Below are 16,553 nucleotides of genomic sequence, written 5' to 3' on the forward strand. Positions count from 1 at the left end.
TCCCCAACATTGTATATTAATTTTTTTTTTCTCGTTAAAACATCTAGTTAGCTATGAACAATGAGTCTGTTTATTTTTGTATTTTAAAAATATTTTTTTAAAAAAAAATTTATATTTTTTCTTTGTTTTATATTATCTTTTTAGTGTTTTCAGGTAATTCTAATGTTAAAAATATTTTTTAAAAAATATATTATTTTGATGTATTTTTAAATAAATTTGAAAAACAACAACTACCGCAATATCTTCTTAATTGAAATCTCAAGTTTAATGGTTTAGGTTAAACTGCAACGGGATGATTGGAATATGGAAGTAGTTATTTTTCAAAAAAACTTCTGTTCGAAAATATATTAAAATAATATTATATTATTTTTTTAAAAAAAATTATTTTTTATATAGCAAATAAAAATTAGCAAATAAAAATAATATATTATTTTAAAAAAATTAAAAAATAATTACTTGAAAAACACTTTTAAAATATAAAAATAAACAAATGAAAACGTTTTTTTTTTTTTTTTGTCGTGAAGCAAATGACTAAACTTCAGAAAATGAGGGTTTGGTAAGAGAGAGTTGGTGTGAGCTAGGAAAATGGGCTTGGACCAATAATTAAGTCAGCATCGAAGCTTATTTTGTGATCCTATTCAATGATATGGGCTGTCACAATGCAGAGCACAGTTTTCAGAACTCACTCGATGATCCACCTAGCTATATGGGTTTTGGTTCGTGAGTTGTTAAATCAAATTCCAAAACAAACTCAAAAAGAGAAGAAATCGTGAAGAGAAAGACTCAAAATAAATGAATGGTTCAAATTTTATTATTTTCTGGGATAAATTACACCCATAAGATCGATTTGTGTGTAAGATTGAACTAGAGAAGATCGAGTTGCTAGCATGCAACAAACAATAATATTATAGAGCAAGGACAACAACATCAATGCGGCATTTCATGCCCAGTGACTAAGGCCATGGTAATCAGAATCCTCATTTGCCTGTTCCTATCAGCCAAAGGATTTGGAGTTGGCGGTGTGCTCAAACGATCGAGCTTCACAGTTGGCTTGTGTTCTTGGTATATCATGTTCAACCTTTAAGCATACCAGCATAATCTTTCCTGTTAAAATATTGCAAGCCAGTCTGGAAGGACGACTTCACCATGCCACAAGCACTCTCGCAAGCCATATAAGCACCCTTCGTTGAAGGGTTAGTTGTGTTCTTCACGAGAAGGACGATATAATCATAGGTGTTGCTTGCGTTTTAATTTTATTGCGAGGTCTATTGCTATATAATGCTGTGAGGCCAACATAGTCTGTTGCAGGGGTTTTCATGTTTTCATGGAATGCCTTGTTGCAGAAACCGTACTCTTCCATCTGGCGACACGTACACTCTGTCGATTAAATCTTGGGTGCTTTGGGCTTCACTCAAGGTAGGGTTGGTCAAGAGGAAGATGGCTAGAACAGGAAAAACAGAGGAGAAACATTGAGAAAATGCCATCTTTCTGCTTTTAAAACAAGAACATATATAATGATGTGATATAATAAAAGAGATTGTGATGATTATATATATATATAAATTCTCATGGTGGGAAATTAATCTAGTGAAAAATAAAATCTAAAGAGTTTCAAAAATCTTGCAAGTAAAGGAAAAGGGAAGCATGATCAAGCCCCATATGCAAGAGAAATTGTTTGGCCAACACTTCGTTGATCAAATCATTAACTTTAAAATATAAATAATAACTATGGTTATAAGAAAGAAGATATTCTTACAAAAAAGGAGAGAGAAAGCAATTCTAATTCCTAATATATGGTTATATATATATGGAGATATTGCAAGCAACATTCCCTTTAATGTGTTTAGGATTGATTAGTTTGATCGATTCTTTTAGGTTTCATTAGTTCGAGGTATGTTTAGAATTGATCAAGTGAGTCAATTTGGTTTTATATTTTCATTTTGGTTTCTAAATTTAGAATTTTAGTTTTTTATTTTTTTGATTTCAAGCTATTTTTTAGTGTTTTTATGTGTTCATTATAGGTTCTGGTATTGTTCCTACTAATAATCCTCGGTAGTCTCTAGTTCTGCATGTGTTTGTTTTTTGCTATGTTTTTCCGGTAAATGAAAAAATATTTAATATGTATGTGATTTAAATAGATATGTATATTTCTTATATGACAAGTACAACTAGTTATTTTTTTAAATATTTATATATGTTGCTTTATTTTTCAAATATTCATCAATTCTTGAATTTACTTTCGCATTCAGTTGAATTAAATTCTATTCAATATGATATTCATTTGCTTTGATAAATATATGAATATCTGTTATCTTTGATATCGTGATCTTGTTACGAACTCTATACTAACATAAAGTAGTTAGTTTATATACACATAGTATTTTATATATCTAGTTAGTGAAAAGGGCAGCAGTCTGTGACGACTGATCCTTTCATAGTAACCAGGGCCACAAACCTCATTTGTTATTAGAATTTTAGGGCTCCGTATGTTATCTAAGCCTATGGTTTTGTCTTATCTCTAACATGTATTCTTTCACTGAATTGATTGAACTCTCCTTTTTATTTTTATATTATTTTCATGTCCTTAAATGTTATTAGCAGGTTGACTTTGTTGATGATTCTTGCTTCTTCGCTTTTGATCAGTATGTTTTTCTTGTTTCATTAAAAGTTTTCTTTTAGTTTTGATTTGATGTCTTAAATGTTCCACCATAACATTTTTTTATTTGAAGTTTGGTTTGATATATTGTAATAAATATTATGGATTATGATTTGTTTGTTTTGAAGGATACTTTGAAAGTTTATGAAATGCTACATAATTTTATAAAATTTATTTTATGATATATATGTTATGAGACTTAACATAGATGTGGTGTCTTCAAAGCATTGCTCATGTATTTCCAGTCACGGACCCATGATTCGAGTTATAACAGACGAAGTTTGTCTTCTAAAGAGGTTTACAATGTATTTTATAGGCTAGAAAAACTAATCTAGATCAAGAAATAAAATTAGAATCCCTAAATATAAAGGAAAATAACAAGAAATCCAAAAACAAACAAGAAATTTGAGGTAATCAAAGAAAACAAAATTGATCTAAACAATAACTATGAGCTTAATTTTAGGAAATTTAATAATTTGATAACCAATAAAGTGGATTTTCATAAAAAAAAATATATAATTTCTTGCAAAGATTTGAACCTTATCCAACGACGAGATCTTATATTATTATCATTTTAAATTATTATTCTAATCTGACTCGATCAAACTTTTTATTAGACCTAGATTTATCCTATTATTTCATAAAAGCATATATTCTAGTTATTTTTATAATATATTTAAAGCAGATACTCCATAAAACTCTCAAATTTCTGCAAAGCCGACTACATTGTTATCGCTATGTAATTCTCTGCGTGTGTTATAGTGGTGAAGGCAGTGTAAGTTATCCTGCCACTTATCCATGATACCTTCAACACCCTAGTTTCTGCAAACAAATTCATCATGGTCATTCTTTGTCATAATCACTTCATTAGAACTGGATTATCTAACTTCTAACTATTCTATAATTCCTTAATGTGAAAAAATTCCATTATCAAATCCATTTTACATGTTTGCATTGCTTTAAAAAATAAAAAAGAATGTATCAGTATTATGCTGACAGAAATTCACCACAGGTTAAGGGTCTCATTGAGCTTTCCATTTCCAGATATGTCAAGCTTGCATTTCCTTTTTCATTTTCTTTTCTGTGTTCTAGATAAGTTCAAATACCTGTTTCGAAATTTAAATAATCATCCCATTGTTGTAATAGAAATAATGAGCATGCAAATTTGTGCAATAACTGAAGAAATCACTTGACTTTGATTAAGCCCGTAAGCAATCATAGGACATCGATCAAGAGGAAAATGCAGATATCTGACTCTCAATAGAGAACAGAAACACAACAGTGGAACCAACAAATTCTTGTTGGCAGAAACAATACAACAAGAATACTTAACAAAAGGAACTTACTTTACCAATTAAAATGGTGGAAGGATAATTTTTCCATGATGACCCTTGTACAGGTTCCAACCAAACAAGGTTCAAGGGCTGCTGGCTAAAATAAGTAATCAGAAATTGATTGACATAAACTGCAGTTTGGCTCGTCAGGAGCATAGTTTCAGTGATGCCAGATGTTGGTGAGTTTGAAGGGAGCCCATTTTTACAATTGTAAGCCAGTTTTATCAGCTGGCCTAATTCATGAATTCTTTTGTACTGTCTCTTATGGGACAACTGGTGAGCCAGCTTGATCTTGCCCCGCATATCATTATAATCTGTCACACAATTGCCAAGGGACCTTTTCAGATCCGGATCGGTAGAATTATCACGAAACTGAACGAAACTGTTGTGATTTTTATCAGCTTGTTTCGATAAAAGCTCGAGAGATATTAGAGACAGTAGAGGGAGGTCAGCTGAGGTGGTACGCGGATCACTCTCTAAAATGGCCTCACAAGTTTCTTGATTTTGAGTTTGGGAGCAAATGGCAGCCAGAATATCTTCAGTGACTCCATCAGAGGGGAAGATGATTACAGAGGCTACCACGAGAATAGCAACAGAAGCTACAAATGTAATGGCACTCTTTGAGTCACTGTGACTAATCTCTTGTATTCTTTCCTCAGGTTAAAAGAATGGTCAGAGAGAGACAAAGATGAGAATAACAAGCCTCCATTCTTAGAGTAATGTTAACCTAGTTTTTTTAGATTTTTTTTTTCAGTTTAGAAATTTTATTTTATTTTATTATTCAGAAGAAAGATTTTTATTTCAATTTTTCCATTAATTTGACTAGTATTTTTCTATATAAAGAATGGTAATAATATTTGATAAAATACTAATTAAAATGGAATATTCTCGGAAAATATTATTTTCTAAAAATCTCATGCTCTGAATGGATAAAGGAAAAATTTGGCAAGTATGGGTCCCATAAATCAATGGTTGATATTTTTTTAATAAAAAAATGTTAATGCAGACAAGGAAAATATTTAGTTTTCAGAATCTTTATTCCCCCATAAGAATGTACAGCTAGGCAGTCAGCCTGCCATATTAATTATTTAGAAAACAGGCAACAAATAATTCGGTTTAGCTCATTATTAAAACAATTTTATATACTACTTTCATGTAATTAATTGCAGAGATACGGAAATCTGGACGAATGTTGATAGATGAACATTTGCAGAAGACAGCGTTTCCTTGTTATCAGCTAATTTCATAGAAATAACAGTAGGCTTTTCAGGAACCATGCAGTTCATAAACATAGATCCCGTTCCACTTGTAGCAATTAGCATTTAATGGCCTATGATGTTGCAGAAGGCTAATTCCGTTGCTGAGTTTTATCAGCAGCAACAGATTTTAATTTTATCTGCAACGGAATAGCTAGTTGCTAATTATAGGCTCCATTTTTAGTAGTGGTGGGAGCATGTATACACAGAAAAGCATGTTCTTATTTTACTAGACGAGGGATATAAGTTCCTCGCAGACAAATAATTATGTTCGTCAAGCAAGCAAACTATGGACAAATAATTACCCTAATAGCGAGCTCCACACAATCCATAAGCTTTAAGCAGCGGATGGGGCGGTGAAGTGGAAATCAACACCAGCCTCATATAGAGCCTCCAAGATTGGTTGCAGTTCAGATCCAGAAGAAGCAACCACGGTGTTGTTGTGATCCAAGGACTCGTCATTGTAAATGTCCCACCATTTCTGGACCAGCATCTTGATGTCTTCCCTGTCCATGTTTTCTTCTTTTCCTGTGTACCTCCACGGCTTAGACCCCTGCATACAAATATATGTGTAACGCCATTAGAATATACAGCAGGACATAATTAAAGTAAGAATTAAATAAAATTATTATATAAGAGCAGGATAAATACTCACAGCAGCACAATAGTGGACAACTTTCACTTTGTCAAGGTTAATGTTCTCGGGATGGCGCCATAACATAGCCAGTACAAGGTTGTAATCCGAAGGAATTGGCTTGTAAACATCCCTGAAAAACATGTTTAGGAAGTCCTGCCAAGAAAAATATAAATAAATAAATAAATAATCAAATTTTCCTGCCAAGAAGTTCATAACAAGGTAACAAAGTAAAGATGAAATTTACCTGCTCAGCAAAGAGGGTGGGAGAGGTGATTTTGAGGGTCTCCAAGAGATCATGATATGTGGACAGATTGGGCTCATAAACAAACATGCCAGCATTGAAGTAGAGAGGGGGCTTAGGACCCATCTCAGCAGGCCACTGGACCTTATCGGGACACTGCTGGCAGTAACCAATCTTGTACTGAGGGCTGTTGCTCCATGTTTTCTCACAGAAACAGTCCATCACAGCATAGAAGAAACCATCAGGCATGTCGAACAGGTGGTCTATGTTGTCAAAAACCTGGATGTCCCCGTCCAAATATATCATCTTGCTATACTCCACAAACTGTAATCAAATACGAAAAGGTTATGAGCTATATATATATATATGAAGACTAAAAATAAGCAAAAAAGAAATTGACAGTGATCCTCTGTTTTTTCATCAAAAGAAACACAAAGTAGAACAAGCAAGTAAGTCCAAGACATGCATACAGACCTCCCAGATACGAAGTTTGGAGTAGTTGATGACATAATAAGCCATAGCAAACTCAGTCTGGTTCTCCGGTGGATGAACAGGCTCAATCTCCCTCACTATGCACCCTTGTGAAACAAGAATCTTGCGATGCTCCTCGGGAACATCAGGCAAGATAGCCACCACAAGCGGATACTTACTTTCGGCCTTCCTTAGCCCCTTGGCTAACCCCACAACACCCTTCCAGTAGTCTCCATCACCAGCCAAAAATGTAACATAAGCACAACTTGATATGCTAGCCTGCTTCACAAGAGTGGTGGCGTTGTTAGCGAGAGCAGTAGTGATATCAGGAGCCATGGTATCAAATTGATCAAGAAAATGAGATAAGCTACAAAAGGGTTTTGAAACGAATCGTTTGTTTACTAAGAGAAAAGAGCGAAGATTCAAGGCTGCAGAAAACTATATTTGCTTAAATCTTTGAAAGTTTTGGATATGAGTGAATTAGATGTGCTGTGGGGTGTGCCGGTATATATACAGAATTCGAGCGTGCATTTAGTATGAAACGAGCGTGCATTTTATTTTTTTTTTTTTTTTTTTTTTTTTTTTGATTCACGTGGGTGTCCGGGCCAGCTTGAAAGGTAGGTGAAAGATGTATAGTATGAACATAAAATTTAAGAGAGTCCACGTCAATTTGACGAGTCCATTTCTTGCTTCTAGATAAGATATTGAATTTATTTTTATTTGTTTTAATATTGAATCTTTCTTTATATATTAATTGAAAAAAAAACATGGCGAATCATTTGTTTCCATTTGTAAACTCCGAGGTTTAGGATAAAATCCCAAAGATACGAACGAGAGAATCATGGAATTTGTCGGTGCAAGATAAAGCCCATTAAATATTATTTCCTTTTTCTTCAATAACAAAAATATTCATTTGATTATATTTTATTGCACGAGATTTTGCCGAGATTTATCCCAATCTTGAGGTTATTTGCCTCAAAGGAGCAGCTACCAAAGAAAAAGAAATCGAGAGGGAGTTTATGAGAGTAAAATAAGGAGAGATTAACTCCTTAAATGAAGAATATAATTAATGAGATGGTAATAATACGAAAATAACTATTAATCTCTTCCCATTAATTAAGATTCTCAATTCGGTCATTTTAAATTTTAAAAAAATAACATTATTTTAGTAAACATATTTGAATTATTTTACTGCCTCGGATATTGAATCATCGAGTCATAGAACCTCACTTCTTAAACAGAAGAATATCCTTCGATCTTGATTTTATTACCTTATTATATTAGACAATATTTTTATTATATAGTGAGGGTACTTGGTCAGAAGAGAGATTACAAAAAAAATAAAAAAAATAAAAAAATAAAAAAAATAAAGAGTAAAAGTGTAATTAAAATAATTATTACACCCGGTCCATTACCACCGCCCTGGGTCTACTATAAACACAACGCGGCTTAAGGCAGCAAACTCGGTTTCTCCACGTGGCGTATCCCTATAGGCCTGTGATTACCAACCAAGAACATACCAGGTGGTGAATGGAGGGGGTCTGGTAGGACCCACAAACTAGATGGGGGTCTACTTTTTAGTTATGTTAGTTGGTTGAAAATGTGGGACCTTCAGTTTCGATCTTGAATCAACAAAACAAAATCATGGACTTGATCACTGCTGGTCAAGGTTGTTGGTTTTACCAGATTTAAGTTCTTGGAATATACCATTATGCTAGTGGTAGTGTTTTGTGCTGTGCAAAAGATTCCTTTTTAAAATGCTTTAATTATAAATATTTTAAATAATATTTATTATTATTTTTTAAATTTATTTTTAATATCAGCACATTAAAAAATAAAATATATACATATACACACACATTAATGTGAGCCCCTCCTTTTACTGTATCACAAATACTATTCACCATCTCACGTATTATTATGAATTAGATCAGTGATTTTAAAAAAAATTAATTTGATTTTTTAACTTTCTTTTTATACAATTTAAACCTTTTTAGATTGAATTAGTATTCAATTGTATTTTTGTTTTGCGAGAGAAGATTGAATTAGAAGACTGAGGATTAAAGTGAAAAACTTAAGAAAATTAGGGGTAGATTGAATTTTGTGTCAAAAATTCATTTTAATCTCCTGTCCTTTTAAGATACTAGGTGACCATTTCTTTTAATATTAAAAAATTATATTTTGATTTTATTTTTTATTTTTTTAATTTTATTTTTTTTTAGAGAAAAGAGAAAGAAGTTTGTCGAATTCTGACACGGAGATAAAAAGTTATAATAAGTGACTATTTCAGCTACCAAAACAGTTTATTTTATATCAAATAGTTTTATATGATGATGAAAGTTTAAATTGTGTTTTTTTTTAATTTGAAAATGCTTTAAAAAACATATTTGAGTATGAAAAGATTTTTTTTTTTTAGTTGGTTTCGGGTTTTTATTAGATTTTTTTTTGTGTTTTTTGAGATTAAAGATTAATTTAACAATAATTTTAAAATATTTTACATCAAAGATAGATTCAAATAATTTTTTAGATGGAAAAAAACAAAAATTCCTTTTTTTCTCCATCAAATAGTGAGAAGATATTAGCCACGCAGCTATAAACACAACACGGAGGCCCAACGCGGCTCCAGGCAGCAAACCCGGTTTCCGCACGTGGAATATTCCTATAGGTGTGTGATTTCCAACCAAGAATATACCTGGTAGTGAATGAGGAAGGACCCACAAAATCCACGTGGCATATCCCTATAGGCCTGTGTTTTCCAACCAAGAAGATACCTGGTAGTGAATGAAGGCAGGACCCACAAACGCCACGTGGCAGGAAGGGCACGTCTATCTTTACCGGGAGTAGATGGGGGGGCTTTTATTTATTAGGAAGAACTTTCCGGTTATGTTAGTTGATGAGATGTGGGACCTTAGGATAACCGACCTTCAGTTTCGATAATATTTCTTTTTCTCTACTTTATTTGGTAGCACCATTAATTTTCCATCTTCAGTCAAGAAAATCATGGACTTGATTTCTGCTAATTAAGATTGTCGGTTTGACTAGATTTAAGTTATTGGAATATACCATTATATTTTTTACTAAAAAAGTTTTTTAATTGAAATATATTAAAATAATATTTATTATTATTATTCTAAATTTTATTTTTAATATAAACATATTAAGATAATTTAAAATTAAAAAATGTTATGGCGACTCTCTTTGTTTTGAATGCAAGGAAGACTTCAAAATTTATACAAAGACTTTTCAACGAAAACTTTTAAGTTAAAATAACTAAATGTAGACCACTTGTTCAGTTCAATTAGTCGTCATCCCTACCAAAATTAAAAAATCAAATAAAAACCTTACCCTTTTAAGCTTTGAATTCAGTGCCTAAGAAGAGATGCAGTCGTTGATAAAAATAAAAGAAACGGAAGAAAAACAGTTCCTGATTTTAATGTTGTTTAGAAGAATGGTTGTCATAACCCAATTTTGGGTTATTTCTTAAAATATTTTTTTTTCAAAATAAAGACAAAAAAAATAATAAAGGCTGACAACGTGGAAAAAATAGGCAGGAAAATCAAGTTGCAATTTTTAAAGGAAATTCAAGACCTAATTGTGCTCCATTATGCCCAAAAATGGAGAAAAAATACAAATTCAAGGCTAAATTAAATGATTATTGGATGAATTTGCATAAAAATTAAGTCTAATGACATAATTAAATTTTTAATAGGTCAATTTGATTTAATCATAGGCCAAATTAAATTTTAATTATATTTAAGAATTAATTTGGGTCCAATTGAAGGATTTAATTAAGTGCAAGGACTTAATTATACTTTAAATGGGTCACATTAATTTTATTTGAGGCTTAATTGGTGAAAAATTAAGTTTGGGAGCCTAATTTGAGTTTAATTGAAACGATTGGAATTTTAAGAAACCAAATTTAATTGTTACCAAGTTAATTGATTGAAATTAGGGGCCAAATTGCAAGAAAATTGAAGTTTTAGGGTCAATTAGAGGTTAAATTGACAAAATTTACAACCAAGGACTAATCTGCAACAGGCGCCAAAATTGAGGGGCATAATTGACAAAATCTGGGGGTCAAATTGAAGAAATTGAAAGTTTAATGGTCAATTAGGGATGAAAGTGCATAAATCCGAGACCAAGGATCATATTGCAAAATACGCGTAAATCCGGGGCCGAAGTTGAAGTTACATTGGGACCTAATTGCATTAAATCAAAAGTTTAGAGTCAATCAGGGATTCTATTGAAAGCAATTGAAAGTTGGAGAACTAAATTGAAAATAAATAAAAGTCCCTAATTTTAACCCAAAACGGCGTCGTTTTGGCGTTAAAAAAAAATAGAGACCAGGCGACGCGTCGCCTGGTCACTGTTCATCATCTTTCCCGTGAAGTTGTGAGGGTAGCAGTTTTACAGGTGCATTTCATGCCTCGTTTGTGCCCCAAAATTGACAACTCATGCACCATAATGGCCACCTGAAACCCCTCTATCTCCGAGCATTATTCATTCAGGCCTATAAACATCAAAACTGCTCCGATGACCGGCCTAAAGTGGCCACCTCGGGTAGCCTTGGACTGTCAAATTTGGCAGTTCGAGGTGCACACTTTGAACGAACGGTCTGGATTCTTCCATTCAAATCAAGGGCTGAAAATTTTGCCCTCGTGAAGACACGATTGCCCTCTTCCACCGCCTATAAATAGGAGCAAATTTCATGTTCGGAGCAAGGAGAAAAACGGGTCCAAAGTCGGCCAAAAACCAGCCCCTCTACCCTTGTTTCTGCACTTTTTTTTTCTCTCCCTCTCTCTCTACCGTTCCAGCCACCAAAAAGAGCCACCAACAGCTTCTCCACCACTATCTCCACCATAGTTAGCTATCCCAACCACAAGCCGACCACCCCCACGCCTGAAACAGCCACCGTTTCTTCCTCTCTTATTTATGCAGAAGTCTTCATATGCTCCCCGTGGACAACTTCGGCGGCCAAGCTCTCCATCAACACCGCCACTAGCCTCTTGTCAACCACCTAGACAGCGGTTCCTCCTCCTCCGCCAGGTTGCCTTCCATTTTTATCTCCACAGTTTGCAACTATGTAGTTGCATACAAATCCGATATTAAAATACCTGGTTTTTTTTTCAAAATATTTCAAAAAAAAAATTTCGAAACATTTTAAAAAAAAATCTCAAAAACTTTTAAATCAATTTCCCTTTTAAAAAAACAAAAAAATTATATATATATATATATATGTTTTGTTTTCATGCATACGGCTAAATCCTAAAAAATTTTAAAGCATATTTTCATTAAAAGATTGTATCTTTCTCATGTTTTAAAAATCCAAAAAATGGATACCATAACCAGTTTATGATTATCCATTAGGGTTTGGCCAACATATCAAAAACATTTTTTCCAATCTTTTTTTTTATGATTCAGATTTAGACTTTAATATTTGTGGGATGTAAAATTACACGATAAAGTACACCCTCAGGTATTAAAGATACATTGTGTAAATAAATGTCATTCAGACTTTAGAATGGTTAGGATTTAACCCGATAAGGTAGAGACTCTCTCATGAAGAGAGATCTGTCTTGAACCTTAGAAAAGACCAACGAATAGAACCCGACTTAGAAAAAAACAATCAAACAACAATGCAGCTTACCTTAGGTAGGGTGCACTGGGGGTGATGCGTCTTTCCCTTGCACAACCAGTCCCTTACGCAGACTATCGCAGACCATAGGTTCCTAGTGACCATAATATTAGGTGACGACTCCTAAACATTAATCATAATTTTATGATTAAACCGAAAACCCTTTCCAACACACAACACCTCATCATCAGGAGGCATGACAGAGAGCCTCCGCCGTCGCCCCCGCGACAATGGTTATGGTTATATTTTAAATTGTTTTTTCACTCGAAAATATATCAAAATAATATTTTTTTTATATTTTAAAAATTATTTTTAATATCAGCGTATTAAAATGATTTAAAAACAATAAAAAAATATTAATTTAAAGGAAAAAATAAAAATAAAAATAAAAATCTTTTAAAAACACTAAAAAAACAAAGAGATTGATCATTCAGCGTGCCAGAGTCCTCTGGCAAGACTCAATTATCCTACATTTGCTTGCTTGCTTATGCAAGTCTTTGTTCGAGGCTGTTGCATCTCCAGGTGCTTTGTACCTTGAAACGTATTCTTCTTTGAATTTTCAGAGAGCATCCATGCAAACACTCATGCACACCTTTAAGCATGTTTTCGAGGGGATCAGCCACTGCTTGATTTGGATATTTCAAGATTCTAAGCCTGTTTGTTTCACTTTAAGTTATTTTTTTAAAGTTATTTTTTAAATTTTTATGTATTTATTTGTTATTAAAAAAATTAGTTAATAAAAAATACTTTTTAATCCAAGAAAAATTTAGTTTGATTTGCAAGGAAAACACTTTTTAGAAATTATAAAGAATTTAAAAATATTATGTTATTTGCTAATTATATCAAATATGATCCTTAAACTTTTGGTTATATATTTTGTTTTGAATCTTTTTTTTTCAATTTCATTCCTTAAAATTTAATTTTGATTTGATTTTTATATCAACTTTAATTTTTATTTTTATGATTATTATTTGTTTTTCTCTAATTAAATTTTTTTATCTATCAGATTTGATTCTTATTATTTTAATTATTATTTATTTTATTTGAAATAATTTATAAAATTAGATTATTTTTTTTCAATTTTATTCTGATTCAACTTTTTATTTTTATTTGTAAAATTTATTATTAACTATTTTAATAAATTAAAAAAATATATATTTTTTAATGACCACACACCGGAAAATTGACATCAGAAAATCTATCTTATACATCCCACATTCACTTGGGATGGAGAGGCAGCACGGCTATGAAACTCTCCAGTACAGGACATTTCACAGGCCCGAACACCATCTTCAAATCAGAAGATTCACCATTCACAAGGTCCCATCTCTTAAGATTAGAAAGAAATGAAGAATGAATTCAGGGTTGGAGATGGAATGATATGTACAACATAAGAAAAGATAAAGAAATGTGTATACAAAGAAGATACTTGTTCATATTATTTACTAAAGGATGGATACAAGGTCCTCGTAAACTTCCTAGAAAATTCAAAAGAGCAATATCCCATCCCAGTTAATAATACAGGGGATGTTAACCACCAAAAAGAGCTGAAAGAAAAGTTGTTTTTCCTCTACAATTGGACTGATTGAAACTAGTAGCTCCACAATTTACAAGCACTAAGCGGCGGATGGGGCGGTAACATAGTGGACAACACCAGCCTCAGAGAGAGCCGCCAAGAATGGATGCAGTTCAGCTCCAGCAGAAGCAGCAGCAGCAGCAGCAACAGTATTCTTGTAGTCCAATGATTCGTCCTGGTAAATGTCCCACCATTTGTTGACCACCATCTTGATGTCTTCTCTGTCCATGTTCTCTTCTTTTCCTGTGAACCTCCATGGCTTAGACCCCTGTAAACCAATGCACATCATTATTAGAATTGTAGAACTTAAATGTCCAAGAGGACAAGATTATTGTTAAATATGTAAAATGGTTTTATATGAGCTTGGTGAATACTCACAGCAGCGCAATAGTGGACAACTTTCACTCTGTCAAGGTTAATGTTCTCCGGATGGCGCCATAACATGGCCAGTACAAGGTTGTAATCTGAAGGAATTGGCTTGTAAACATCCCTGAAAAACATGTTCAAGAAGTCCTGCCAAGAATGAATAAATAAATTAAACATCAAACTTTCCAGCTAAGAAGTCCTTTGACAAGATAACAAAGCAAAGATGATATTTACCTGCTCAGCAAAGAGGGTGGGGGAGGTGACTTTGACGGTCTCCAACAGATCATGATAAGTGGACAAGTTGGGCTCATAAACAAACATGCCAGCATTGAAGTACAGAGGGGGCTTAGGACCCATCTCAGCAGGCCACTGGACCTTATCAGGACACTGCTGGCAGTAACCAATCTTGTACTGAGGGCTGTTGCTCCATGTTTTCTCACAGAAACAGTCCATCACAGCATAGAAGTAACCATCAGGCATGTCGAACAGGTGGTCTATGTTGTCAAATACCTGGATGTCCCCGTCCAAATATATCATCTTGCTATACTCAACAAACTGTAATCAAAGACGAAAAGGTTATGAGCTATATATATATATATGAAGACTAAAAATAAGCAAAAAAGAAATTGACAGTGATCCTCTGTTTTTTCATCAAGAGAAACACAAAGTACAACTAGCAAGTACGTCTAAGACATGCATACAGACCTCCCAGATACGAAGTTTGGAGTAGTTGATGACATAATAAGGCATAGCAAACCGAGTCTGGTTCTCCGGTGGATGAACAGGCTCGATCTCCCTCACTATACACCCTTGAGAGACAAGTATCATCCGATGCTCCTCAGGAACATCAGGCAAGATAGCCACCACTAAAGGATACTTGCTCTTGGCCTTCCTCAGCCCCTTGGCTAACCCCACAACACCCTTCCAGTAGTCACCATCACCAGCCAAAAAGGTAACATATGCACAGCTCGACAAGCTAGCTTGCTTGACTAGAGAGTTGGTGCTGTTAGCAAGGGCAGTTGTAATATGAGGAGCCATGGTATCAAAGCTATCAAAAAAAGAGTCTTCGGTTAAGAGAAATCAAAAGGGTTTTGAAACAAATTTGTTTGCTAAGAGAAAAAAGAGAGAGAATTTAAGGTTGCAGAGAAGTATGCTGCTTTGCTCTTCGAAGGTTTTGGTTATGAGTGAAGTTGTATGGACGGGGAAGGGGTGAATATATAGGGATCGGAGGCCAAATTAAATTTAAATATCTTAAGGTAAGTGATGGACATGGTTGCTCTAAATATCTTAAGGCAAGTCAGAGATATAATTGTAAACTATCTAGGTGGTGGTCTAGTGGTAAGAGCTTGGGACTAAGGGGTTTGCTCCCTCTTAGGTCTCAGGTTCAAACCTTATAGCTGCTCATATGATGGCCACTAGAGGCTTACATGGTCGTTAACTTCAGGGCCCGTGGGATTAGTCGAGGTGCGCGCAAGCTGGCCCGGACACCCACGATAATCAAAAAAAAAAAAAAAAAGAGATATAATTGTAATTAAATAAATTAATTATAGTATAAAATCTGGGAGAGCCCACATTTGACAAGTACGTCTCTTGCCCTTCAATAAAATATTGATTTTTTATTAATTAAAAAAAGAGAGAGATAATTACCTCATGGTGTAAGAAATTATACTCTGTGGTTGCGGACACGGGGGATTATTTTGCATGCGTTCCTTAAAAATCTCGAACATGTAGGAGGAAATTAATGGAGATTCCAAATCACACGGTTCTGAGAGAATCATGGATTCAGAAGAAAAAGGAGATATTATAAGTTCATTAAAGAATATCTCCTCTTTCTTCTAAATCCATGATTACCCTTTGTTCTTCTTTTAATTACTTTTACTTGCAGAAGATTTTGTTGCAGTTTTGTCCCAATCACGAGGGTGTTTGAGTAAACAACAATGAGGGAGTACAAAGAAATGGAAAGACTTTAAATAAAATAAGTAAGATAAACCCAGTAATTTTTATGGCGATCAAGTCAGTATTATTAGAAGAATAAATTATTCCTTATGTTCCTAAATTATCCTTTGATGTTGTATTATTTTTATTAACTTGAATTTTTTTTTGTAATTTTCTCCTACTATTAAGGGTAATTTAGTCAAGATGTTAAAAAAAATAATACCACTTAAAAAAATAAATGCAAACACCACTATCAATAACAACAGCAACATATAACCATCACTTAACTATATTAATTTTTTAAAACAATGTCAAGTATTATACAGTTATATTTTTTTAAAGTAGTATTTGTTATTGTGTTAGTGGTTATTTTTTAAAGTATTTTTTATTATAAAAATATTAAATAAAAATATTTTTATTTTTTAAAATTTATTTTTAATATAAAC

The 16,553-nt window shown here is 33.2% G+C and overlaps 3 protein-coding genes across 3 annotated transcripts; all 3 read right to left on the bottom strand.

The window, feature by feature from the left end:
* Nucleotides 1–3,833: 3,833 nt before the first annotated feature.
* LOC133669843 (uncharacterized) lies at nt 3,834–5,312 on the bottom strand. The gene is made up of 2 exons (XM_062090173.1): nt 5,166–5,312; nt 3,834–4,644 (listed from the first exon to the last, which is right to left on the bottom strand). Exons 1-2 carry the CDS (start codon nt 5,310–5,312, stop codon nt 3,985–3,987), a joined length of 807 nt encoding a protein of 268 aa, XP_061946157.1. The 3' UTR covers nt 3,834–3,984.
* Nucleotides 5,197–7,127, bottom strand: LOC133670142 (galactinol synthase 2-like). Its single transcript, XM_062090632.1, has 4 exons — nt 6,599–7,127; nt 6,128–6,448; nt 5,902–6,036; nt 5,197–5,799 (listed from the first exon to the last, which is right to left on the bottom strand). Exons 1-4 carry the CDS (start codon nt 6,929–6,931, stop codon nt 5,584–5,586), a joined length of 1,005 nt encoding a protein of 334 aa, XP_061946616.1. The 5' UTR covers nt 6,932–7,127; the 3' UTR covers nt 5,197–5,583.
* Nucleotides 7,128–13,641: 6,514 nt separating this feature from the next.
* Nucleotides 13,642–15,371, bottom strand: LOC133669548 (galactinol synthase 2-like). The gene is made up of 4 exons (XM_062089737.1): nt 14,878–15,371; nt 14,407–14,727; nt 14,185–14,319; nt 13,642–14,074 (listed from the first exon to the last, which is right to left on the bottom strand). Exons 1-4 carry the CDS (start codon nt 15,208–15,210, stop codon nt 13,847–13,849), a joined length of 1,017 nt encoding a protein of 338 aa, XP_061945721.1. The 5' UTR covers nt 15,211–15,371; the 3' UTR covers nt 13,642–13,846.
* Between the last annotated feature and the right edge of the window lie 1,182 nt (nt 15,372–16,553).

This window comes from Populus nigra, chromosome 12 (genome assembly GCF_951802175.1).
Source record: "Populus nigra chromosome 12, ddPopNigr1.1, whole genome shotgun sequence".
In the NCBI taxonomy this organism is placed as follows: Eukaryota; Viridiplantae; Streptophyta; class Magnoliopsida; order Malpighiales; family Salicaceae; genus Populus; species Populus nigra.

What these genes read in the sequence shown, in the direction of transcription:
- LOC133670142 (XM_062090632.1), bottom strand. Translation starts at nt 6,931, where the DNA reads ATGGCTCCTGATATCACTACTGCTCTCGCTAACAACGCCACCACTCTT. An exon ending in CCAAACTTCGTATCTGGGAG is followed by an intron (nt 6,449 to 6,598) that starts GTCTGTATGCAT and finishes ATTTGATTACAG; the next exon opens with TTTGTGGAGTATAGCAAGAT. An exon ending in CCACCCTCTTTGCTGAGCAG is followed by an intron (nt 6,037 to 6,127) that starts GTAAATTTCATC and finishes TTTTCTTGGCAG; the next exon opens with GACTTCCTAAACATGTTTTT.
- LOC133669548 (XM_062089737.1), bottom strand. Translation starts at nt 15,210, where the DNA reads ATGGCTCCTCATATTACAACTGCCCTTGCTAACAGCACCAACTCTCTA. An exon ending in CCAAACTTCGTATCTGGGAG is followed by an intron (nt 14,728 to 14,877) that starts GTCTGTATGCAT and finishes CTTTGATTACAG; the next exon opens with TTTGTTGAGTATAGCAAGAT. An exon ending in CCACCCTCTTTGCTGAGCAG is followed by an intron (nt 14,320 to 14,406) that starts GTAAATATCATC and finishes CATTCTTGGCAG; the next exon opens with GACTTCTTGAACATGTTTTT.
- LOC133669843 (XM_062090173.1), bottom strand. Translation starts at nt 5,312, where the DNA reads ATGCTAATTGCTACAAGTGGAACGGGATCTATGTTTATGAACTGCATG. An exon ending in CAACATTCGTCCAGATTTCC is followed by an intron (nt 4,645 to 5,165) that starts GTATCTCTGCAA and finishes TTTTAACCTGAG; the next exon opens with GAAAGAATACAAGAGATTAG.